The 26,351-nt window shown below is 45.8% G+C and overlaps 4 protein-coding genes across 7 annotated transcripts; 1 reads left to right on the forward strand and 3 right to left on the reverse strand.

The window, feature by feature from the left end:
- Positions 1-279: 279 nt before the first annotated feature.
- Positions 280-14,346, reverse strand: LOC122624369 (glutamate--cysteine ligase). Of its 3 annotated transcripts, XM_043803876.1 has the most exons (6): positions 14,191-14,346; positions 13,601-13,763; positions 3,020-3,646; positions 1,755-2,905; positions 1,507-1,688; positions 280-1,437 (listed from the first exon to the last, which is right to left on the reverse strand). In XM_043803876.1, exons 3-6 carry the CDS (start codon positions 3,642-3,644, stop codon positions 1,248-1,250), a joined length of 2,148 nt encoding a protein of 715 aa, XP_043659811.1. In that variant the 5' UTR covers positions 3,645-3,646; positions 13,601-13,763; positions 14,191-14,346; the 3' UTR covers positions 280-1,247. The 3 variants fall into 3 exon arrangements, with proteins under 3 accessions (XP_043659811.1, XP_043659812.1, XP_043659813.1); XM_043803877.1 differs by lacking the exons at positions 13,601-13,763; positions 14,191-14,346 and adding an exon at positions 5,609-5,746; XM_043803878.1 differs by lacking the exons at positions 13,601-13,763; positions 14,191-14,346 and adding an exon at positions 3,761-3,783.
- Positions 14,347-15,286: 940 nt separating this feature from the next.
- LOC122623168 (testis-expressed protein 10 homolog) lies at positions 15,287-17,346 on the forward strand. Its single transcript, XM_043802150.1, has one exon. The coding sequence runs from the start codon at positions 15,362-15,364 to the stop codon at positions 17,273-17,275; it is 1,914 nt and encodes a 637-aa protein (XP_043658085.1). The 5' UTR covers positions 15,287-15,361; the 3' UTR covers positions 17,276-17,346.
- LOC122623169 (WD repeat-containing protein 46) lies at positions 17,309-19,353 on the reverse strand. The gene is made up of 2 exons (XM_043802151.1): positions 17,576-19,353; positions 17,309-17,517 (listed from the first exon to the last, which is right to left on the reverse strand). Exons 1-2 carry the CDS (start codon positions 19,250-19,252, stop codon positions 17,371-17,373), a joined length of 1,824 nt encoding a protein of 607 aa, XP_043658086.1. The 5' UTR covers positions 19,253-19,353; the 3' UTR covers positions 17,309-17,370.
- A 344-nt stretch (positions 19,354-19,697) lies between these two features.
- Positions 19,698-26,018, reverse strand: LOC122624723. Of its 2 annotated transcripts, XM_043804406.1 has the most exons (5): positions 25,486-26,018; positions 25,088-25,385; positions 21,372-21,548; positions 20,513-20,657; positions 19,698-20,258 (listed from the first exon to the last, which is right to left on the reverse strand). In XM_043804406.1, exons 1-5 carry the CDS (start codon positions 26,016-26,018, stop codon positions 19,879-19,881), a joined length of 1,533 nt encoding a protein of 510 aa, XP_043660341.1. In that variant the 3' UTR covers positions 19,698-19,878. The 2 variants fall into 2 exon arrangements, with proteins under 2 accessions (XP_043660341.1, XP_043660342.1); XM_043804407.1 differs by lacking the exon at positions 21,372-21,548.
- Positions 26,019-26,351: the final 333 nt, after the last annotated feature.

The raw sequence follows: 26,351 nt of genomic DNA on the forward strand, positions 1-26,351 counted from the left end.
AAGCAAATAATTGGGCTTCGTTATAAAAATGTTTATTTAAATGCTAGCAAGTATTTTGGTTAAACGTTTTGCCTGTGGCACATATATATGTTTTTCTTTTTGATTAGTTATAACCGTCTCAGTTGGTTCGCATTTTACTATTTTAGACTACAATTCGCAGGGGAAATCCCTTTGTTATAACGTTCACTAGGCATAAATAGTATATAAGTACAGTTTGTTTGATTCAGAAGGCATCATATCAAAAGTCCCTATGTCCTAGTACTAGACGACCCAATTCGATTAAGTTTTAAGATTCAACAATATTTTCCGTTTATTTGCTTGCTTGTGGTCACAATAAATCATAATCGTATCATAATGGTGAAACAATCACATACACAATAAATTATAATAGCACAGTGTTGTTTTTCGTTATATGTACTTATCATATCTAGTTTAATAACAGCAGGCCACTTTTAGACATATGTGTATTTGCGTGTGTATCTGTGTGTGTGTGTGTGTGTGTAAATATATCTATTAAAAAAAATAAACAACTTTTCATTGTACTTGCATTTATAAGAATAGGAATAATATAATAAATATATATGATGTAAACGAAAACAAACAGAAATACGCTTTTAACCTTGCCTCGTTTTGAACTATATGTATTCATATTTTTGTAGGTCTTGTGGAACGGCACTTGGTTGAGATTTATGTTGCTGTTTTAGTTCTTCACGTTGGTATATAGTAGATTTCGAAGTTCCCTTTAGTTCTCTATTTAACTATGGCAAATCAGCTGTGATCGATGGCTCGAGAATCTCATCTCGAAGTCCCATCGAAACGATGACGAGAGCATGGTGATGCGGAGGATTTTCTGGCTGGCGGGGGATCCTCCGGTAGGCGGATCCTCGTGTGCCCCATAACCATTCCTTAATCCATCCTCCGTCTCTTTCTCCATCTCATTCTCATTCTCCTTGTCTGCCTGACTTTCATTTCCAAAAGGTCACGCACGGCCGCAAAACATTTGTCCACAATTAGGATCTTGGTGCACGCTAATTGTTAATCCGTTTGAAATTATGCTATTAAATTAATATTGATAAATGTTGCTCCGTATCCGTATCGTATCCATTCCGTTTCGTTTTGCCAATGCCTCCGCCTTTGCCCTCAACATATTTGCCGCACTCCATCCGAACGGACCCACAAAACCCGAATCACATGCGCCGGCCACCGGCGGCCAGCTGCGTTGGACGCGTCCGCAGCGCGCTTCTCGATCATTTCTCCTCACAGCAGCCGTTCTTGGCCAGCTGCTTCTGCAATGCCGGCGGAATGAAGTCTTTCGTCTTCGTCTTGGAATGATAGCCTTGTCCGAGCAGCGCCGGTTCCACCTGCTTGCCCTCCTGGATGCCTTGTATGCGCTTCAGCAAATCGTAGTTGATGCGCTCGCTCACCACGGAATCTTGCCTGTTTGATACAAAATTCAAATATGGGATTAGTTCATCTAAAGGCATTGGATCTAGCAATATAACTTACTTATAGTCCGGGTGGCTTAGCACCTGTTCACGCATCCAGGTGGCCGTGGTGATCAACTCGCCGGCGGCACGCTTCTGGATAAAGCGAAGATACTGTTCAATGGTGCAATGCGTATCGGTGTCCACCTCCATGGACTGCAAGTAGCTGCGGATCAATGGTACCAGACCCGGAAATACGTTGGGCTATTGGAAGAAGATAATAAGATGGCATAAGTTTCTAAACCTCGTTATGAATATGGTTTCACTCACCTTTCCATTGAAGATCTCATTGATGGAAAGCAGCTGGAAAAGCTCGTTCTCCTCGTCATCGGTGTCGGTGTGGTCGCTATCGGCGCCATTGGATGATCCATTGGAGGATCCATTGGTGCCGTTGGACATGCCGTTAGTGGCGCCATTGGTGTTGCCGTGCCCATTCAACTTGGCCGAACCGTTGGTCAGAGGCTGCTGCTCCTCCTGGTCACCGTTCTCGCTGCCATTTCCATTGGCCAGTCCATTGCCATTCAAAGTGGCCTTGCCATTGGTCTGGGCCTGAGCTTGAGCTTGTGCCTTGGCCGCCCTCTGCTCGGTGGTCTTCGAGGATTTGCGGAACCAAAACTTCTCCTTGCGACAGGCATCCCTCTTCTGGGCCGTCTGCATGTTCTCGTCCACCTTGCTGATTGGCGTGAGGAAGTTCAGCTGGTAGGAGAGGATCACGCGGGTGAGCAGCACCACAAAGCACACGATGGCCGCGTTCTCGAAGTCACTGATCTGGGCCTCGCAAGGTCGGAACTCCACGCGCCATCCAATCGAGCTGTTCGGTGGCGGCGGCTTGAAGCGCATGGTCTGCCAGTTGGTGGACTGAATGTTCTCGAAATGATCCGTGTCCTCGTTGTCGTTTTGGTGCACCTTCTCGCTGAACAGCGACACGGTGTCGCGGATAAACAAATGGGCCACATGCTGGGCCAGCAGATGATCGATACCGCCCTCCACCAGACGCTGGTACACCTTCTCATCGTAAGTGAGCGGCACATCGTTGTATTTGGCACCCTCCGGCGACAAATACGAGTCAATCGAATCGTACCGCGACTTGGCAATCCTGAACTTTTGCTTGTCCAGCGGCGCCAGTCCGCGTTCCTCTTCCGTGCGGCAATCCACCGACGAGCTAATCACATTCCAGCGGCAATCCGACTCGGTTAGATAGCCCCTATAAATGGGCGAGGCGGCTGTCAAAGCCAGCATGATGGGACAGAGGGGAGCCAGCTGGTCGTAGAGGCGACGCGCCTCCGTGATGTTGCAGGCCTGGAAGGTCAGCTGCAAGCAGCAACAGCCCATGCCGAAGCCCATGGCGTCCAGGAGCACCACGTCCGGCTCTCCAGGCGGAGCTCCCTCCACCGGCAGCTTGGTCTTCGTGTCCTTGAAAACTGCAAAGGTAAAGATACAATTAGTTGCACGCCCTTTTAAGGTACAACGACTGACAACGAGTTCAGCTGCTGCATTGATTACAACGTAAAGTTTACATAGAATAAAGTGCTCACCCTTTAGCTTGATGGACACCTTCTCGCCGCGGCGCTTGCGAATGTTACGGGTGAGGGTCTTGAAGCGCGGATGACCCGGAAAGATGGCCTCATCCGGGAAGTAGAGCGAGCGGGCTGAACTCAGGGGATCCTCGGGACGTGGCTGGGCAAGCGGATAGGTGAAATTGGGGGCGCCGAGGCGCGGGAAATTCGTGATGGACATGACGCACTCGTCCTTGGCCAGCAGTTCGGTGACCTCCTCGCGGCGATAGCGCATATTGGCCTCCACCAGATTGAAGTGAGCCATCAGGCCGCCAAAGGGCTTGCCGGGTGTGCCCTCAATCATGTAGGCTCCGTATTCCGGGCGCCACAGCGACTTGACGCCCTTGGGATCGGCCAGTTCCTTCTCATTCAGCTGGGCCAGCAGATCCTGGGCGCGCAGCGCAACACGAGCCTCCTTCTGCTCGTCGTCGAACTTGACAATGATGTACTCCACCTCGTCGCCCCATTTGAGAATGTCGCCCTGGCGATCCTTGAGTCTGTGGTACAGGTTGATGAACTGATTCACTCCATGCTCGCGGACATGATCAGCCAGTGCCTTGGTCTCCTCCCAGGAGAGTGGACTGCCCTCGCTTAGTAGACCCATTGCTGCAAAGATATGGAAAGAAAAATCGAGTTACTATATGCGCGCTGTGTAGGTGGCTGTGATTAGAGATTATCCCTTTGCAAATTTGGCTGTTTCTTTCGCCATCCTGACCTGACCTGAGCCTAGGTGTTTTCTGCCGAACATCGATCGAAACCGATACGATGCGATGTGTGGAACAGACTACTACGACTACTGCGCCATTATCATCCGGCATTCCAGCTACACTTCACTCCGCTTTTCCTACGCTCTCGTTTCCATTTCCAGTACAACTAGCACATTGTGCAATCGCATTCGAAACATAGAAAACTGCAATCGAGGCAATTGCAATTGGTAATTTGCATTCGCAGTGCAATTGCATAAACGATATGAGTGGGTCGCCCATGGCGAAGGGAGACCACTGAAAAGCCCAGCGCAATTTCAGTCGCGATTGTTTTGATTCCCCTTATCAATAGCTTCAAAAATCTAATCAATGCACAAACATCAGATACAGTGATGCCTCTGCACGCTTAACCAATATATTCAATCATTCTGATCAACTAGCAAAAGTATCATCAAAGATTTTCAAATGAGCAACTATGTACTTATGGACCATGCATTGTTTATGGTTACTTTAATGAAGTTGTTAATTTTCTTGGGGGGTTTTTCGCTCTGTGCAGGCGCATGCTTAATTATTAAGACCCCGTCCCCACCGATGGCCAGTCAACGCCCTCCGTTGGCCCCAAGTTTGCCTCAAGTTTCGGTTGAAAGTCGAGTCCCGAATTCAATTAATTTATCTACGTTATGTCTGTGGACACACAAGTGCATTCGTGTGCCGCAATCGAGTGCATTACTTGTTGTTCGCTCTTCTTGTTGTTGTTTGCTGCTCTTGACACTCGCAGAATTTACAACATTTGAGTCAATTAATTGATAAGGTGCGACGACCAAATATTAATCAAATAATTGATAAGGTGGGTAAATCAGCCTTTGGGTATAATTCCATGTGCCGCGCTCGTCCGTATGTATGTATTGTATGTAAGAATGTTGAAAATATATATATATGTATATACAAAATATATACTCGTATATTTAGACAGCCGACAAGTTGCTGTGCGCCACTCGAACTGATTGAATCATACGCGGGAATCGGAAATTTCAGATCGCAGATTTACGACCGCCACCAAAACACTCCACGAAAATCAACAAAAATTAACAAAAAATAAATAAAAAAAAAAACAAAAACCATTAACCATAAAAAACACTTCACTTCACTTCAGCTCAGTCCACTCAGTTCACTTGATGCGGTGTCCGATCCGCGCCAGCTTCCCCCGAAATCAAAGCCAGAGTTTCTGGCCAACTGACGCCCAGTGGAGCGTACTGTGATGGCCAAACTATCATGGCCAAAACGAAACCACCGATCGTGGTCGTAATCCATCTGAATTACAAAGGAATTTGGAGCGACAGCTTCGAGTTCTCGCCGCGATTGTGTAATTGGTCAACTGGCAACTGGTAATTACCACTGAAGTTCGGATTATATTCCACAGATTTCGGAAAATCTGGAAAAAGAGCCCATGAATTGTATATGGAAGCTAACTGTGCAAATGGCAAATGTTTTAAATGAACAATGTTTTCGTATTTAACTGTGTTTCATTTATAAAAAACTCTCATGCTGAACTTAATTTATTTCTATCCTAGAACTGTAAAAGAAGTTCAAGGATTAAATTAAGAACGAACCCTACAAATAGGAATGTTGCAAGACAATATTACATTAATATATTATTATAATATTAAATGTAGGTTGTAGATCAAGATCCTTAACTTATCCAAATTATTTCAAATGAAAACTTCTTGCATTGCTAACAATGCCCTACAGCAACATAATAACAATCCTTGAAAAGGATCTGCACCGAAACTTGAACATAAGTTCACCAAAAAAAAAAGAAGCACTTGGGGTTCTATGCACTTGGATTCACTTTCGTTAAGGATACCTGTTACTTGTTTTGTGTGGCTCGCTGGTTATTAACTTAACACTTTCAATTTTCAATTGGACTGGCAAGTGTCCAAAAGTGAGTTTCTTGGTTTGCAAAGGCCAGAAGGTTTTGGTCGCTCCACGGCCAAACAGCGACTAAATATATACGCGGCCAGACTCCAGCTTTTTACGGAGCCGATGGCGGTGGCGATGCGATCGGAATCGGAATCGAAATCGGCTGACGACGAACCGAAAAATCCGAATCCGAATCCGAATCCCCATCCGTTGCCGTTTGGACAGCAGATGGGTTGGTGGATTGGTGGATGGATGGGTTGGATGGACTGGGTTAAGTGGTCACCGGCAGCCGGAACGGAACGGAAGACCAGGGAGAATGTGAAGCAGGGACTGTGGCCATAGCGTCCATATCTGGACGATCGGAATCGGATCGGCCATAAACGGTACACGGGACGCACTCGAAACGATCGAGTGCCATTATAATTATTTGAGCAGTTATTTATTATATTTAGAATTAGTCGCTTGCTGGCGGGGCGAAAAGGAATTCACACTTTTTGGCGAATCTGGTAATCTGCGGAGAAGGGTTTATTATATATATTAAGTTTACTACATATTTATAGATTTCAGGGGGCTTTTGTCGCTGATTTACAGCCGCTTTCCATAACGATTGCGGCGAGACGGGGGAGGGGCGGTGCGGTGTGGTGCCCATTCTGTCCACAAAATACTCGAGGAAACGACATCTGCATTGTAAATAACTGGCAATCGAGTTTCGGCTACTTTATAATATTCAATGCGTCAACGGAGAGGAAACGCATGGATTTCAATCAATTGCCCCCAGTATATCATCGCTTCGTTCGACTGGCTAAATTTGTACCTGATTCCATGGAGTTTGGTCAACACCATGCCATTCCTGGTAGTGTCGTTGGAAACTCAGGTCCCCTTCGCAGGTGCACTGCCATTCCCGCCCATTTCGAAGAATCCCAGCACCTGGAGTTTGGCCAACAAGGAATACCATCGAATTCGATGGGCCAAAACCAGATGTGCAGATGCACTGCTCAGTTTTCAGCCCGTGTCAGCCAGTGACTTGTTGACTTTGTAATGTGATCGGCGTGATATTTTATTGACAGTCAGTTAGGCCGAACTGAATTCGATATGGTGAACTTCGTATCAGCTGGCGGCCTTCGAATTTTAGTGCTAAATATGGTGTACTATTTATGTCGATGGCCTCTTGGTTCGTAAGTCCAGCTCTCGTGGATTTTCCTATCTTATTTATATTTTCGCTTTAATTCCAAGCAAGCAATCTAACCATCAATCAGTTTACACTCACTCGACTGCCGCTGTTTATTTTGGGAACCATGGTATGAGTATTAATTGGTCTGCCTGCCTCCCAAACTAAATACTTATCGTCTTACTTAATTCCTGCACTCGTGGTATTTCCTATCACAGCTGGCAACCAATTGATAAGCAACGCGACAACAGATCAACAAGTGGAACGCGGAACGCAGGGAAAGATTCGCACAAGGAGTGCTCCTCTCGAGTGGACACTTGTGTGGACTCTATCAATGGGTTTCCGTATCTTCCTGGCTCGGAAATGTTCGCAAAAGTTAGATTGCTGGCTCTGTACTTACCGGCTGACTTACTGCGACGATGCAAATGCGCTTAGATAAGTCTCAATTGCACAAGCATACTGATACATCCATCTTTGCACAAATGCACAAATGCACAGATGCACAGATGCACATATGCACTTGGTATGGGGTTGGATAATGCCCAGCTTGTATTTTACACTCGGGATTAGGCAAATTACTGGGCGAAGTAAGAAAGCGGCTGTATGACGACAGTGTCGCTTTATCGTTAGCAACTTTTCCCCGCAATTGTGCAACTTCACTTATGCAACATATGCCATATGCCAGCAGACTTTTATCATAAAAGTTTTCCATCATCTATCTTTCATCGCACGCAATAACTTGGAAAAAACCATGTAAACCCATAGGGCAAAGTTCTCGTCTATTAGCTCTTATTCTTGTCTATTAGCTTTTGCGACTGCTAATTAGTGTGTAAATTTTCGCCCTAATTAGATCTTATAGATCTAAATGCAATTGCATATAGTATATAATTGCAGGTTCGCCGAGAAACTGTGAACGTTTTTTCGATGCCTGATTTGCCTGATTTGTGATCCTGACCAACGCAATCGAATTTGCCGAAGGGCAGCCCACACGATGATTTTGAGTTTTTTCGTTTTGTATTTGTTTTTCTTGCGTTTTCGGATTTTGCCATGTCATTTATGAAAACAGTAAGCGAAGCCAAAATGATACCATTTTGCGGCTGTGTTTGTTAGATTTTAAACTAAACTACGAGTAGTAAGAGGAAAAGCCCCAGAATAATGCGATGATTCACTCGACTTTCGGCGACACTTTTGCACTACACTACAGTGAGATAAAAGATAAACAAATTGGAATTGGAATTGGGAATTGGGAAGTCGCATAAATGACTCGCATGGCTGACTGATAGGCCAAGTTCATAAGACGCATATGGCATATGGCTGGCAAGTCGGTGGAAGTGGAAGGAATACTGCTGATTACAACTCTTTATCGACTATTGGGTATCGGGTGATATTTCGCTGGAAATTTGCCCCTTTGATGGTTTTCCCACGGCGCACCACACACTGCGTATACGTAATGCGAATTTGTATGCTCTCTTGTTTTGACATTTTGAAGGAATTTTGCATGGCGGCGCCAAATCAGCAAATCAGTCAGTCAGCAGTCATAAAGCACATGAACATGATCCTCGAACGGAAACCAAGCGAATCGGAACATCCGCCTTCCAAATACACCGAAAAAAAGCATTGACAAATATGCATTCATCAACGTTAAAAACACTGATGAATAGCTTTAGTTTTGCACAGCTCGAATAAACAAAATAAAAAGGCTTTATCTGACTTGTTTATTAATAGATTTGTTTGTCAGCAGAGTTCAGCATTGCCTTAAACTAAATTTAAATTGTAATTTAACTTTCCCCTTTTTGGGAATTTAGGACATTTCTATATCCAGTTTGAATGCCACTTACTAATATTGCACATTTGCTATATGTTTGCTAAACTGGATTCTAAATAACTCAAGTAGAGAAAATGTTTAGCAAACATGGCGTTTTCCCTGTGCACAACCAGAATTTCGAATCGAATGCGGAAAGAAGCAATAGAAAATGCAAAGCAAAAACACAATATAAAACATACACACAACTTGGCGATGCCTTTGCCATGTTTTTTTCTTTTTCTTTTTTTTCAGGGTCGCCAGACAGCCAGTGAAATAGAAAACAAAACCCATTTGCCCATTTGCACATTTTCCACTCGATGCAAGCGGGAATGAGCTACACTTGCAGATATACAAATGCATAGATGCACTTTTAGGCGAACTCATAAACAGAAGAAGTTTCAAAATATTCCCAAATATGAGATTTTGGTAAATGAATCGGATCACTTGAGTGAAGAGTTTGGTGCATGTGCAAGGCAGGCATCTCGAGTTCTTGCAACAGAAGGGAAGTAGGTTTCCAAAAGCAAAGTGCATAGGAAAAATTATAAGATAACGGCCAGATTACGTATACGACTCATAAAACGGTCGTCGTCTGAATTGCGCTGAATTGCGACGTAATAAATTCTCTTTGGCCATCACAGTGGCGGCGGGGGGATTACGAGGGGGGTGTCTAGTATTGTGGGGCAGGGGGGCGGACGAGCAACGGAGGATTCCGGCCAACTTGGGGGCCCGTCGGGTGCCGTGGACGTGGAGGAGAAGGTGGAGGAGGTGGATGTGGAGGAGGAGCTGGGGATGGGCGTGTATTATGCATATGGGAACCAGGGCACTGCGTTCCGTCTGGCGAGGAATTTCGAGAAACGTGAGAAGCGTGCACGTCAGTGAGATTATTAAGTTCCTAATTGATTGCCAGTCGCGGAGTAATTACAGCAAGGGTTTCCTAAAGTCAATCAAATATTAATAGCTTGAGAGTTGGATATCTAATGAATCCCAAACTAAATTGAGTTGCGATCGCAGCTGCCATTTGCTTGATCATCTTTGTGTCTCTGGAATATGTATTTACACAGACGTGAATTGTGTTTATAGCACAGAAATTAGCAAACATTTAATATACATATACCCACCCCCCAAAAAACCCCCCGTTTCGCTCACAAATTGATCGCTTTAATTGGCAAGAGCACGTGTGCGTCGATGGCTTGATCATTTTCGGTTTTCGGTTTTTTTGTTTTTTGTTCGCTGCTAATTGTTATTGTTATTGTTATTGCTGCCAGTGGATGCACTTGTGCAAATGAATGCGTGTATACGAATTGCTTCCCCAGTTGTGCTGTTTAATTAGCAACAGTCGTCCGTCGTTCAATTGCGTAAAATAGAGTGCAAACAATCGCAGGAGTGACGCACTCGATGGCAAAACACATCGAAACAATAGAGATATGTACATATAAACATTTATATATATTAATGGGGATCTAGGCCCAAGAATCTGCTGCAGATTACGATTGCCTTTTCCCCAGTTTGATCGTGAATCATGTGACACTATTGCGCAGGCAGATGTTTTTACTTGCCTCTTTTTGTAACTTCTGTTTGCCTGTTTTCGCCATACGAAGATTGCTAATTAAAAACAGTTTTACATATGTACATGTGTGTCGCATTTCAGATAAATCAACACAAGACAGCCGCACCAGTTGCCCTATAAACACACTACAGATAGTGAGAAGCAGCTGGAAAAGGGTCCAATGGCGGATTGGAGTCCTTGGGTTTTGTTTGTGCCAATCGCAATGATCATAAAGCAACTAACTTTATGCCAGTGTAAAGCTGGTAAAGCCACAACAACAACAACCAAGATGTGACTTATCGCCTTCGGTTGCTGAAAATTCATTTCCTGGCAGCGACACCTAACACCTAATTAAGTGCACTGCACTTGAGGGATGAGTAATAAAGTCTCAGTTGAGATCGCTGTGCCTGGCGAGCTTCGGAAGTGAGTTAGTCACGAGATCACGACGCAGCATACGACAAACTTACTAGCATGCTATTTAACATAAACTATCACGGCCATTGAATTGCGTCACTGGCGTTCGTTTTACATTCGATGAATGCGATTAACTAAATTCGATGGAAATAACATTTTATAGTAGATACTTTCTGACCTTTCTGTCTGAAGAAGTTCTCAATCTAAACCTATTTCATAAATACTTGGTAGAAACTTCGACTTCCTCGTACACCTTTGATTTACATACCAAATCAGTAGATAACCTCAACTATGCGCAGTTCTTCCAAGAAGCAATTAAAAAGCTAAAACAAGGACACGACGTGCACTAAAAAGCGATGGCAATCACAGGTAATATTAACAGTGTGGCTGTAAAAACGATTACTCAAACGAGTTAACTGCTAATGCGCATCGGCAAATTGTCAACTGCTGGAGAGTGGGGCCTAAAACTACACAGCGAGAAAAGGGAGAGAGATTCGTGCAATTTCAGTTGAATAGAGGCTTTGATGTATTAGGGAAATTTCAAGCTGATTTGCATGGAAACAGTGTTGATTGTATCATATTTTCCAAACATCATGCAGATAAAACCGAAATTAATTGATTGAAGAAAAAACCGATAAAAGCGTTTGTTTAATGTATTTAAAGCATCGTGCTGATAAGGTTTAGATAACAGTCCATAAACTGCAAGAAATCAAGGCGATGTGATTTTACGTAATTAACACATAATCAGTCATAATTGTAATTGTACCATTTTCGCTCTGTGTAGCAAATGCCTATGGCATTTCGAGTGGGTTCCGTGGTGCGTGACAATGGACGGGATTAGGCCGCTCAATAAAGACGAACTTAAGGCAAGGCCAAGCGGCACTATCTGAACGGACCCTGGGGCGTATGCGTAATATACTTATCTATCTGTAGTGTATGATATGTAGGTATGATATGTAGGTACCTATCTATGTAGATACATATGTATGCCTATTACAGTTGACATTTGGGGGCAAGTCATGGTGCGATAATAATGGCGAATGTCACAACAACTGCAAAAGGCATTGAAAAGCATTGATTGCTTTTCGCACGCCGCTATCAAACAGCAAACAGTCGTAACTGATCGTGAGATGCGTGTGAGAAGGAGAGGGGGGTGGGGGCGCAAGTACAGGAAACACCACGTGTAATGACAAATATTAAACCAGTTTAGTTCGATTCCCAGCTACTTCCCAAAAGTTATTACAATTAAGGAAGCGAGCATGTTTATAGTTGTGTAATTTGTAGTTCCCCGCAGCGAATCCTCACTGTACAGCCACCGCGTGAGTCACGCTCATAGTTCGTGAGATATTTCTGCATTCTCATGCTGATGGATCAGGAAAGTGAAGTGATATGATTTTTAGTTTTTCGGCTGCTTCTCACCCTCTTTCGCTCCTTTTTCCAATCTCCTCTTCCCTCTTTTATCCCAACCCATTCCGCAGTGACGTCAGTCGGAAACTTTGCATATTGTGGTGAAATTGCGGCAAACACACTACACACTCACACACACACCAGTTAATTACTTATTAATTATTTCATTCCTTCGGCGGGGATCTTTTCTCCTGGCCTCGTGCGTAGCTGGCTGGAGAGGAATACCCCATTGGAGCTCGGTCAGACGCGGCGTATGAGCAATGCGCTCGCGTGCTCCATGACGTCACAGTCGCCGGCAAACAGTGACTGGGCAAATCCCAGCCAACTGCGGGGCCTTATATCGGTGATTAGGCACCCATTGCAGCTACACATTTTTCGATTGGTCATGCCAAGTGGGTGAATATTAGAATGCCAGAAGTTTCCACCCAAGGTCGATTTTTTACCACCCGAAAATCTAGTATATACATATGTACAAACATCAGATGAGGGAAAAATGGGTGTAAATCGCATGCACATACAATTGAACTAATGTCAAGGCTGTGACCACAACAACCACACACCGGCAAGTACAACAAAGTCCGGCGGATACTTAAAATCGAATTGCCCGGTAATTACGAGCGGCAGCAAACATAGAAAATCAATACAAAAACAAAAAAAACAGAAATAGTTGGCCGCCCTGATAATTACGCATTTACAAAATGTACCTATAGACACAATTATTAACACCGTGGGCCATTAAAATAGTGAGCATAGCAGTGAAAAATAGGCAGTTAATTGAGAAATTATATTCGCTTTCCGGGAAGTTCACTTCATGTTCCATGTGAATCATCATGTTATTTGCTTATTACATAATTACTCATTATATTTTGCGGTTTAATAACACTTCCATGGAAACCGGTTTGGATAATATTATAAAATTTGATACATAATTAAAAAAAAAAAAATTTAAGCTCCTAATAATTTGTCAACAACTGTGGGCCTAGCGGAGCCCAAGGCCATGCCACTTTGACCCCCTTTGAGCGGAATCATTATAAAAGCTGCAGCGTCACTAGTGTTAAATGAAATACCAGTAATAGCAACAACATCGACGGGGGAGAAAGGAAAACACCAGCAGCAACAACAAATTGCCGGCAAAAAAAGGGAAGGCGCAAACGCACACACGCGCAAACAAAAACAACGGTACACGCGCGCGCTGACGTTCCAATTAGAATATGCGGCCATTGGCTGGTGTCCTCTCAGCTGTTGCGTTGTCCAATCGGAATGATTGTTATACAATTTATTACCATAACAAAGGCAAAAATAGCTACTATCGCACAAAATAAACCAAATGCCGAAATGGTTTTGGGTTGTATTGAAAAAGTAGGCTACAAAAAATGTCTCAATGGTAGCCCCCCTCACAGAAATGCGGATGCGCCACTGCAAACGCTAATGAATGTGTTCCACAGGTCTTTTTTCGTTACTTCCCTATATATGCTGAAACTAACATCTAATATCTAACAAATCGCGATTAAGACATTAGAACTTTCATTCTTCCATGCAAACATACTATGTATTTAGAATAGATTACCATTTTCATTATTAAAAAATGTGCACTGACCTGCTTTTGTTCTTCCTCGCTCTTTTTCGCTCTTTGCCGCTCTCTCGCTGCAGTTTTGGTGGGTTGTGTAACGTTATTTGCCGAATTTACCGCTGTTTTTGCGCTCTCACTATTTCCTTTATATGTTTTTGGTGTTGCGGTGTGTGTAGATGTGTGGGTATTTCTATCGAAATCGAAATCACGATTATTAGTATTACAAGAACAAAAAAAGAAAAATAACAAATGATTCTGTTAGCAGGTCGCGTGTTTTCCTCACTTCACACCCTCTAATTTACAGCTGCGGCGTCAGCTGCTCTCTTTGGATGTAAACAGATAATGCGGACAGGTTTCTTTCAAATTTTGATTTTTTTTCTCTGTTGCTGGTTCAGCTTTGGTTTTAATTATAGAAATGCGGCTGCCACCGGAATAGAGATCGAGAAATCTCTATAATCACAGGCGAAATTCATGCGAAACGTGCTCACCGCCCGGAAAGGTTCTTTCAAATTGGAATTGTGCTGAGTGTGCGGGTGTAGAATGTGGGTGTGTGAGTGTGCGGCGGTGTGGTGGTGTGCGTGTGGGTATTTCACAACAATTACTTCACTCGAAATTACCGTATTTATTTTGTATATTTGTAATTTCATTAAACGCGACTTTGGTATTGCGTTTCCTTTGCCGCCTAATTCTCCGTCAACGTAAACAGCGTTATTAACACAAACGAATGCCAAAAACAATAAAACGCTCCACTTTAAATACAAATTTTGAATGTGACCAGCTGCTGGTATGCCAGAAACGGTGCTGGGCCACGCGTTAGGTTGTTTTGCCACCCGATAACGATAGCCCGATAGGCAGGCAGCACGTGTTGCTTAAATCAATTAATTATATAGTTTCTAATATTTAAAGCGTTTGTTTTCTGGTAGATTTTGCGTTTCCTTATATAGTTCTTACATTCTAATTTAATATCACACATTACTTCGTTAGGACTTTCTAATTTGAAAACTTTTAATATATTTTGATATATTTCTTAAACATTGATCGTTTAAAAGTTAAGCAACGTTAAATATGTATATAATTAACATGCTTTTCTGTGTATTTTTTGGTAATTTGTTACTCCACCTAATTATTTTAGTTATCCAGAACATTCTGCAGTTTGTGATTTCACCACAATTTGCAATGTCACATTTGATATCCTAAAAAGCTTTTGAGTTTTGGAGATTAATGTTTCCGTATTCTTATAGTTCTATAATAACCGACTTAAAAGTGATTTGGAGACAAATTTATTTAAATATTCTTAGATTTAAGAAATTACAATATGTTTTTGGAGGCAACAGGATTATGCAAGGATATTTAACTTATTGATAGTTCAGAGTAGTGTACTGCCTTTGAGAACAATAAACTTTTAAAGAAAGGTTTTTATTGTTGATACGTCAAAACTTGAAAATTTATATTTGTTGCTTTTATGAAGATAATATCATAAAATCAGGATGTTAAGTTAAAGCAACATTAATTTGTTTATATTCTGGCCATAACTATAATTTCTTGATAACCAGACGAGTTAACATTAAACCAACACTTAGATTTACAATAAATAAATTTTGAATAATGACAAGTGAAAAAGCTTTCTTATTTAAGTTCTCTTAAAAATAAAGGATTTTATAGTATCTACCAGATATATGCCTTGTATACTTACTTGGTCACACTGTCTACCAGCTGAGTTTGGAGCGCACATGTTTTGATTGTTTTCATTTCGTAAATCAACCTCCAATATTCTTCAGAGCTGGAAAAATGGGTGGCCACCACAAGAAGAACCTGCGCGCAGAGAAGGCCAAGGTGAAGCTGAAGGGCGCCAAGCTGCCCAAGGGCCTGAACGTGACCAAGACGGACTTTAAGGTGCGCAAAATTGAGATTCGTGAGCAGCTCAAGGAATCCTCCTACTCAGAAACGGGCCAGCGACAGTTTAATCTGAAGGAGACGCTCTCCCGCCTGAAGCATCACAGTGTCAAGTTCCGCACTGATGCACAGCGCAATGTTCGTGATTCCCTGAAGTCCGGCAATGCGGACCATCTAATTGGTCATCTGAACGAGCTGTTTCAAGGAATTGCGGCCGGCGCTTTGGACATGGAGAGGTCGGCGCGACAGGAATCATTTAAGACCCTTGATGTCATGCTGGAGGCCCTGCAGCCGCAGGCAGTGGCGCCCTTCTTCCATGTCATTGCCACCTATTTGCGATGCGCCATGACCCACGTGCTGCCCGCCATCCAGGAGGACTCGCTCCTCATGCTCGACGTCCTACTGCTGCGAGTACCACCGGCTTTTTTGGCAGAGCGGAGTGCCAGCACCATTATTGGCAACTTCATCGACATGACCCCCCGCGCCCGCCACGACAACGAGCGTTCGAATCGCACGTTAACTTTGAACCTAAGTCAGGGCAAGCAGACGACTGTGAAGTGGCGCACCAAGGTGCTTATCCGACTGCAGCAAATCCTCGGCACGCTTGTCACCTCCAAGACGGCGAAGCCAGCCGCTGCCCGTGTGGTTCACTTCGAGGAGATGCATCCGCAGTACTACAATGTGCTGTGTCCGGTGCGCCACGACAACCGCGATCTGCATGCCATCCTCAATGAATCCAAGCTAACTGCGGAGGGCACGCAACTGCATACGTACGTGCAGCAACTGCTTCCTCTGCTCCAGGACAACTGGATGGAGGTGCGACCGCAGGAGCAACAACCTCTGCTCAATCAAGATGCGGCGGCCAGTCTGCAAGTGGTAATTGGCCTAATGAGTCTGCTCTGGAACCTAATTGAGCAGCATGAGGCGGAACACAGTACCACGGAACTGAGCGATTGGCTAAGGAAAAACTATGCCCAGAAGTTTCTGCTCAACTTTTTGGCCAAGGACGGCAGTCGTTTTCCCTACCAACAGATACCTTTGGCCACCAAGAAGTCAGCTAAGGAAAAGGGAGCTATCGATGGCGGAGAACTCTGTATGCCGCAAAACCTGGGCATTGTCCGGCTGACCTGTAAGTTCTTTCCGCGTCCCGTCGAAAGACAGACCCAAATGTTCGCGCATTTGGTTAACTACATGCAAGAGAGTTTAAGTCGCCTCAACACCCTGTCACCGGAGCAGCAACTCGCACTGGTGGCTTCTCTGCGTGCGCTGCTCTTCGAAAACGCGACATCGCTGATGAACATCGTGGCGGAGCCGTTGACCAGCCTGCTGAGCGCAACCAGCGAGGCCTATGTGGGCCAAAGATTCACCACACGCGAAGGCGTTGCCACTCGGGTGCTGAACCTTCTATGCGAGATTGTGGAGCGTTCGGATTTGTACACGCGCTTCGGCGGCGAACAGAGATTCACACCCTTTTTGAGCTATCTGCCGCAACTCCTGCTGAAACCAACCGTGGGTGAGAGTACCTTGCGAGCTATGGCCACGCTCTGCCGCCAACTGAATGGAGTCTTCATGGCCGCGCTAGTCCAGTCAGCTCCTGAGATAGTCAGCCACTTGGATAAGCTGCAGATCACGGGCGATATCGAAGGCCAGGACAAGTTCGAAAACCAGAAGCGAGTAGTTAACTTGTACTACTATGCCAGAGAATTGGATAAAGAGGGGAAACTGGCGCGTTCAGTTAAACAGCTGGAGGAGCAGTTGGAGAGCAAACGAATTGCCGATTACCTAAAGGCTGTAGTCGGCTACAACTAGTGATTCCCGTTCGCTATGCAAACTCAGTCTTTGTTTAGCTTCTACAATTAGTTTAATGTTTACATTATATTCCTCACGCTTAAGACGAACTCTGCTCAGGTTTTCTGTTTTTTGGGTGGCTTGGGCTTGAAACGATCCAGGACGGAGCGTGGTGCCTTGGCCTTTCCCTTGGCACCCGCCTCGTTGGTTGTGTGCTGCTTGATTACGTTCTTCTTCGCCTCCCGAACCTCGGCAATAAACTCCTGCGAATGAAAAACTTGGTATACATGGGCTTAAGAGTAAAATAGACGTACTACGCACTTTTCGCTTGGCATCCTTGACGATTTGTTTGTTGCGCGCCGCCTTGGCAGTGCCACCACGTCCCTTCATCTTGTGGCGGGATTTCATGTTAATGCTAGGCGCCTTCAAATGGAACAGCTTTCGCTTGGCATCGATCTTCTCCTGCAGCGTGGGCGCATCCACGCCAGTGATCTCTTGTGGGTCCAGAGTGATCAGTTCGGACGGAATCTTCTCCAGCAGAGCGTGAACCTCGTGCTCGCGTCGTTGCTTCGATGTCTCAAATGGATTGTCTTCCAGAGCATCGAAGTTGGGCTCTCCAGAGCCGGGCACCAATAGCGATTGGAAGCCCTTGGCCGTGGCCACACCAAGCACATCTTCGTACGGGCAGAAGCGCAGTCCGTGGACAAAGGCATCGCAGCGTTGGCGGATATACGGCAACCGTGTGCCGTCACCCGAACCTCCGCCGGAGAGCAGATCCGAGTAGGTCTCCAGATAGGTGCCCTGCGATAGCGCCAGCATGCCGCGTTGCGACACATCCAGTTCGTTGGCGGGCAGACGCAGCTGGAAGTGAGTTAGCGGCTTGTCCTGCACCAGCATCCGAATGTCCCACACTTTCACAGCCCTATCCAGTCCCGCGGTGACCAAATGCTGACCCTTGGGGTCCACCGCCAGTGCAGTCATGGCCGTCGAATGGCACAGCAGCTTGGCCAGCGGCTCACGCACCTTGGGCGACCACATGGACACCACGCCACGTCCGCCGCCAATGCAGAGTACACCATTCCTGGGATTGTGTCGCATCATGCGTATATCGCCCAGACCCGTGTTGAAGTTACCCACCAGCTCGCCAATGGAGACGTCCAGCCAGGAAGCGTAGCCCGCACTGTTGCCGGCGGCCAGAAGGAAGTGGTATGGCAGGAAGTCCAGGCGATTGACCCGATTCAGTCGCTTAATGCAATGCAGTTCGGTACCCTTCTTGTCGTAGAAATAGACCCAGCTCTTCTGGGCCACCGCGTACATGGTGGGCACATGCAGCCACTGGACATCCTCGACGCTCTCCATGGCATTGAATTCGCAGTGCAGCCGCTTGGTCACCCAATCGAAGGCGGCCACATGACCGCGTCTGCCGCCGAGCAGCAAATGCCTGCCGTTCTTGGTGTAGCGCATTTGGTATGGACCGAATTCCATGTTCAGGTTGAAGTGCTTGGCCGACGACTGGATATCCACGTTGTCAGCAATCTGGGACTGCCTAAACTCGGCGGTAGTCTCGTCCTCATCCGCCTCTAGCTGCCCAGCGGTTTCCTGGAGTAGAAGCTCCGTGCGGGCCGCCTGCTCAGTGGCATATTCGTGGTATACCTCCTTGCGCGCCTGCTGCTCCTTGAAGTGCCGCGTTTTCACACCTTTTGGCTGCACTTGCTCACCACGTGAGTACTTGTCGAGGATCTCCTTGGGAAGCGGGTTCTTCTTGGGCCTGGACTCCAGCTCTTCTTTTGTGGGTTTGGCGGCGGGCTTCGCAGGACGCGACTTCTTCGTTTTATTCAGCATACTAATGAAATCTCCTGTGAAATTCTGTCGATTTTTGCTAAACACTTTTACGTGTTTCAGTTCGCCGTCGCCCGTTTCAGTGGGCTTTTGCTCGTCGAAGTAGCGTTTGTAGGGCGTCTTGGCCTTTGGGCGCCCTTTTGGCGCTACTTTGGTCATCTTGATGGATCGGCAAGGTGAAATGAACTTAAAAGCTGGCTTAAAACAAAAATAATTTGAATTGTGACAACAACGTGCACGTGCTGCTTCTTCTTCTTCAAATCAGCTGTCCTGTAGTGTGACCAGGTTGCCTTGGCATTGTAAGCCACAGGGCGCTCTAAATACTAGACAAATATCGTATATTAAAAAGTTCAAAAATATTGGGCGCGCAATTTAAATCAATCTTAAAATGAAATAAACAAAAAAGGTTTATTTGAAGTACGTTTATTCCCAATAAAAACTTCTTTCGGAAATAAAAAAGTTAAACGCAAAATATCAACACACCTTGCAAGGAGTTTGAGTTTGATTTAGATGCAGCTATGTTAGGGTTTTATTTTTAGATCTATGTAGATATTACATACAGCTACAGCGAAAGGACATCAAAACACATTTTGGCCCCCAAACCGCTAGCAAAACGCTTTCAAGATCCTTTCGACCAACCGAAAGTTACGGAACTACGGATAAAAATAATATTGCTAAAGTTAGACCTTATTTTGGTGTACCACTCGTTAGACGATTCCGTCAGTCTCTGGGAAGCCCCCGCTCCACTAAATAACTCTGCTACATATGTAAGTATACGTAAGCAATTAGTAGACACGGCCGTAGGGCAGGGTATTCGGATAGTAGGGCATCAGGAACTTGGCCCCGAAACGCGGCTGCGATTGCGCCGATTCGCTGCTGGATGAGAACATCGAGGTGCAGATCTCGGCCCGATCCCGATGCAATCGGCTGCTACTGTTCGAGGTGCTCGTCCCGGCGATGCCCAGTCCCAATCCCAGACCCAATCCAGTTCCGTGACGTCGCTCCCGACGACGCGATCGTATCAGCGAGAAGATGGCCACCACCACGGCCACCAGGAAGATGAGGCCCAAAACGCAAAACGAGATGGCCAGCTTGGAGATGGACAGACAGAGCGTTCCCTCGCCGGGCATCGATTGGGCCCTCACATGCGGTGCATAATCCTCTCCTGAAATACGAACTCAGTTTAGTCAAGTCTATTATTTAAAGACTAATATCAAGCTTTAATCGAAAGGCTTGTATAATTATTCAATGAAAGCGAAAACCTCAACAAGGAAAGTTTAATTTGAAGCGCGCCAGTGTTTGCACGTAATTAGAGAAGGAAATTGAAATGTTTGGGTGGTGCGGCATCCGTGACTGGCACGCACTCCACTCCCGATCCCACTCCCCGAGGCAGTGCCTCGTTGGATCCCGCCCACTTACCGCTCATGTTGTGGCGCCTATCGTAGCGCAGGCGGTCCACCTCGATTTGGGGCGCTGTCACGGCCAGCGAATTGAACACCTCGATGCGGGCCAGGTGCTGCTCGGCGCTCAGCGCCGGCGGAGGCGTCTTCAGGCGACAATTTAGCTGGAATCGCAAGGGAACGCATATTGATTGCAATGTAACTTGGTAATTAAGCATTTAATCGTTTTGATAACTCTTGCTGGATCCTGCAGTTTTGCTAGTTTCCTAGCTTCATTGTGCTTATCTGCCGAATGGAGACAACGCATCAGTGGTGTAAACTGTGGAGCCAGTGCATCGGCTGGTGCACTGGTGGCTAAGTGGGTATGTGGCTCCACTTGGCTGCATTTCGGTGCAATAACCACATTAATTAGCAGACGCAACAACACGCTACGTTGGGCAGCACAAACAGCAGAAACATCAACCAACAAGAAAACAGCAGAAGCAGAAGCGGCGCTGGCGGTGGCAACACTTTCGTTTTCGTTGCAATTAATTGAGATGCATGCGAGCGGTGCATTTTGTCGGTACACAGCGAGAAAAGACGCCCAGCTCACATGGCAAGTTGTGCAGCTAGTCAAGGCTAACTCAACTTAAACACTTGATAGTAATTTAGGATTTGTTTAGTAAGATAAGCTTATAAAACATAAGTTTAGGCTAAAGTATTTAAAAAAGTACATGTGTAGTTGCACTTTATAGAAACAAATGACAAACAAGAATAATTGAATTTGAAGCCTGCCAGCACTTCTGCCTTGCGTATTACCCACTGCATTTTTTGCAGTGCACCTACAGAGTGGTGTGTAGCACCACTAGCACCAGTAGTCCAGTATTTGGGGTACTCACAGTCGGACACTTCCCCTTGCAGAGCTGCACGCCACAGCTGACGTGGAGGCGTTCGCGGTCCGGGAACTTGAAGGCGGGAAACGTGGCCGCGAACGTCCGCTCGACCAGGTCTTCCTCGTGCTGCTTGGACCATCCCTCCTCCGCCGGTCGGTGCTGGGTGTGCAGAGCGGGCATTACCTGGCCAACGGCGGAAAGGAAAATTAGTGGCAAATTCATAGGCGATGCATGGTAAACAAGCTTGTTTTCAATTGGCCAGCACTGCTGGGGTTTTCAGTTTCGTTTGCCTGCCTAATTTATCATGCATTTTGGTATTATAACTAGTTTAAAGCATTTAAGTAGCCATAATGTACATAGGCCTAATCACATTTTCAAGAACTCCAGTAAACTGAGAGCTTTTAGAACCAGCACTTATTATGTCACACATGCGGGACAATCTGGGAATGTGAACCTGCCACCCGTCGTGGTCACTGTCCCTGAACCTGAACCTGACCCCGAACCCAAATCATCGGAAGACACCAACCAACCAGTTGTGAGTGCTTTTCATGGGCCTCTTTTATCGCCGGTTATACAATAATTCGGGTTGACAAAACACTGGCTCACACGCCGGCATTTCGGTCACATCCGTTACGTATAAGTAATATGCTACCACAGTGCTATGTACATATGTATGTTTGTCTATAGTAACCCCGCCAAGAAAGCCCAGCAAAAGGTGGCTAAGACAGCGTCATGTGGCCAAGTTCAATGACAACAGCGCCCGAGTTGCAAGTGGTGCACATGTACTCGTATATGGTGCACATGGTGGATATGGATGCTATGTGTACAGAGGTACGTGGTATGATGCATGTGCGATCGCTGGAAACAGATGTATGGAATTACAAGACGCTGCGATTTACATCTCACCATTGTTGGCGGCAACTAAAACAAAAGGGCTACAGCAGGAAACACGAATGTGCTACACCCTTACTGCTATGATACAAACAATAGAGTATGTAGTATATAGATATATTACTACGGATGCTGGAAGTCCCTGTAGCTTAGAATGAGTTAAGATGGAATTCCAAGTTGGAATATGTGCTGAGAGGGTATGTGGGCATCAAGTTTGGACGGCGCAGCAGAGTTTCAATTTACACGCCCAAGCACGTGTTTCCCAATGTGGATTTTGCGGGTGGATGTGAACGCGAAACCCGAGACAATAACGAGAAAAAGCAAATTGTTGCGGAAGTTCAAATGAGTTCACGTGCAGAAAGATGGTACGAATGCAAATGTCACAGCGAAGTGCTTCCTCAGTGAAAGATGAGGATAACGTGTGTTGATTGCCATCACTAAAGTGGAGTAATCGAAATAATCGACAGGATTCGACGCTATCGATAGCTGCATTTTGGCAACACACTGCCATTAGTCGCTAAAAAGTTAGTGGGCTAAAGTCGTTACTAACTATAAAGGACCAATGGATAAGATTATTGAGTGGGATTATTGGATAGATAGATAGCCTTGAGGAGGATCGATAACTGTAGGGCAGGGTTCTCGCTTTTAACGGTACTCCGCCTGCACAGTGGGTCATGTGCCAGAGATTCCATGGCAAAAAGTGGGTCACCATCATTGAGCGTCATCGCCGTTTGCAGACAAAAGACGCGGTTTTTATTTCACTTTTCCTCCACGCTCTGACCCAGAAGTGTTTCTAAACCAAACAAATCAACCTGTGATGGGTGCGCGCATAAATTTGCAATCGCACTGGAGCGACTTGATGGAGAAGTAAAGAGTAGAAAAACAACAACAGCAACAAATACAACAACAGCAAAAAAATAGAAAAAAGGCACAGAAAAATAAAACAATAAAGCAGCGCGAAAGAAAATGAAATGTGCTAAAACGGAAGACGGCCGCCAAGAGCTGAACAATAAAACAAACATAAAATGCAAATGGTTTTCTCTGTGTGGTTGGGTATATGTACATACATAAATATATATGTATGTGTATCTTCTAGCCCGTTCCGTTAAAAAAGGCAAAAAAAATAAAACAGAAATTAAGCCGTGTGATTTTTCTAGCGCTGCCCTGACCACCAACAACATCAAGAAGTAGCGAAGCGTCAGCCGGAGATTTGTTTGACCCATTTAAGGCCGCCCGTTCGTGAATGAATGACATGTGCACAAAGCTGCGACGGCCGGCGACCAAAATGCAAATGCCTGGCAATGGCATTGCCCACCGTCGCACAGTGGAGCCAATCGCAGCACAAATCATAGCTCTAAGGAACATTATCAGGAAAATATGTATAACATAGCAAGTGCTTTGTGCTTAGCAAGCAAGCAAGTTCAAATTGGAACAAACACTGCCCAGTATCACTCTGCTTACATTTTTTCATTGCCTTATTCCCTTTAAGTTCCATAGAAGAAAAGCTGCAAAGATATGTGTATCTCAGCTTTAAGGAATTATGATAATCGAATATAACAAGTGCTTTGTGCTTAGCAAGCAAATAAACCCACACTGCCCAGTATCACTTTGCTTAAATTTGTTAATTCCCTTTATTCTCTTTAATTTTCATCGAAGAAAAGCTGCACAGATATGTGTATCGTAGCTCTAAGGAATATCAAGATAATCTAATATAGCAAGTGCTTTGTGCTTAGCAAGCACACAAATTTGCGTAGCCCACTGTGCAGCGGCTTAATGGTGGGGTGGGTGCCGTGGAGACGAAGATGTGGCAACCGCAACAGGGGCACGTCAAAATGCTAAACGATAAATATTTCTATGTATTTCACTGTTGGCTAATTGTTGTGACCTCCTAATTTACTCAAGAAGAACTGAAGAACTGGAGAGCTGGGGAACCCAGGGAACACCTAGAATACCTTGCTTGTTCTTCGCTTCTTTCCCACTTTGTCTAATGGTTTGAGCCAAGTTGAGTTGAGTTGTTTGGGCCTGGTTGGCTGGGCAACCAAAACTGTTCTAACGATGATCGCGTAATTATGGCTAACAGTTTCGGTTTTGCTGCCGTTTGCCTCACATTTTAATGTCGGTGCTGTAATAACTGTTACACTTAATGAGCCAGGCTTACTTTTGAGCATGTTTTCTTTCGTTTGGCGGGAAAACTTCGAGGCAGGCATCCAATCAATTGGATTTTTGGTATGCCATCTATTTCCATTCCATATATTTCGATTTCCCTTTCTTAGCAATCAAGCGCAGAATCGCCGATCAAATGGCTTTTGTTTTACATTTTCGTCGTGTTTAAAATGCACTCACAACTTTTCTAAAACGCAGCACATACAAGAAATTTACAAGGTATGTCAAGTTGATGTGACAAACATGAAGTTAATATCATTTTTTGGTTAATAAGTTGTAAAAACAGTGGGTATCTTGAATATCATGCAGGAGCTGAACTTCAAGGAACTTTGTTAATAGATTGCGTTGTTTCCCTATCTTGTTTTCCCCATCAGTTGGCCAGAAAGCCGCCCGCATACCCAGTGATACCCTCTAGAGGTAGTCTATAAAAATGAAAGTTAAATGCGATCAATCGCCGATCGCCCCACAGCATCGAGATCGTGGCTAATTAATGACTTTCCGTTCGTCTCGTCGCATCCAAGCTGGGCTTCTAACGGTCTGGCGTAGAATGTCGTGCCGCCGGCACCTGTTACGCAAATGAGCGACTCACCAGATATACGCGTATATGTCGTATATATCGTATATATCATAAATATATGTATGTAGCTAAAACTGATAGATTCACTCACCTGCTCGTCGATGGGACAGCCGCGGGCGTCGAGTAATTGCTGCGTGGACTCGCCCAGTCCATCGAGCGCCGCACAGTCCACCACCCGCACTCCGATGTTGCCCGGCACCACAGCCCTCACCGTCAGCGTGGTGGCCACGCCCACCTCCACGGACCCGGTGCCATTGGGACCGCCCAACTCCAGCCAGATCCTCACGCGCGGCGTCTCGCGTCGCTGCTGCGTGCCGCTCGCCGGTGGAGCGGATGTTGCGGCGAGTGCTGGAAGCGCAGCAGCGGCCAGGGCTCGCATCCTGGCATTTCTGGAGATGTCACCAAGAAGTATGTATAAGTATAATACGCCAATTGGTAGGTGCCCGTAGGAATAACTTGATTCAAGCATCAGAAGAATAGCCAACTCACCTATCGTGTCCCTTCTCCCGTCGCAACACCGGAAGCGGCATGCCCATGGCATTGGGCGGCAGCTGGCACCGCACCGAGCTGAGGATGTCGGTGCTCTGGCGCAGCTTCTGCTCCTTCTGCAGCATCACGCGCACCGTGTACTCCAGACTGCCGTCCTCCAGTGGCTCCGCCCGCACTCCGCATCCGGATGTGGGGATGCGCAGGTGCAGACGCGTGGAGTCCTTGCCCCGTGCGCGGCACTCCAGCGGAAAGTCCTTGGCGTAGAGCAGCCCTCGAAAGGGCCGGCTCAGCTCCAGGTGCATCTCGAGCAGCTCCCGGCTGCAGTTCACCTGCATCGTCTGGATTTGCATGCCATTGGTGGTGCTGGTGGTGGTGGTGGTCGTCTCGTTAATGGAATTCTCTGGCGTTCTGGTTGCCCAGCCAGCATGACACTGCAACTGCGGCAGATGCAACACTCCGATGGCGACGGCCAAAGGCAGCAGCTGGCCGAGATTGAAGGATGTGGAAGCGGCCGAGGCGCTGGAGGAGAACATGTTTCCGATTTCCCGTTTTCTACCAGAGGCAACGGCGCAAACCGCCCCGCCGATGATCAAAACCGCAAATGATAATGATGCCACTTGTTGCTGCTGTCTTTGGATGTTGCTGCTGTCACTAGATGTTGCTGCTGTTGCTGTTGCTGCTGCTGCTGCGGCTGGAAGCGACGACACCTGTTCGTGCGGCCGCGTGGCTAACTCTTAATTGGCCTACTCCCAGTCCAAGTTCGAGATTCTTGTCTGCGAAATGGAAATGCATTAGTTGCATAGCGACGATTTTGGGTCAAGTATTTAGGGGGCATAGTCTAATTGTTTCTGGGCCTTCGTGCTCCC

This window comes from Drosophila teissieri, chromosome X (genome assembly GCF_016746235.2).
Source record: "Drosophila teissieri strain GT53w chromosome X, Prin_Dtei_1.1, whole genome shotgun sequence".
NCBI lineage: Eukaryota > Metazoa > Arthropoda > Insecta > Diptera > Drosophilidae > Drosophila > Drosophila teissieri.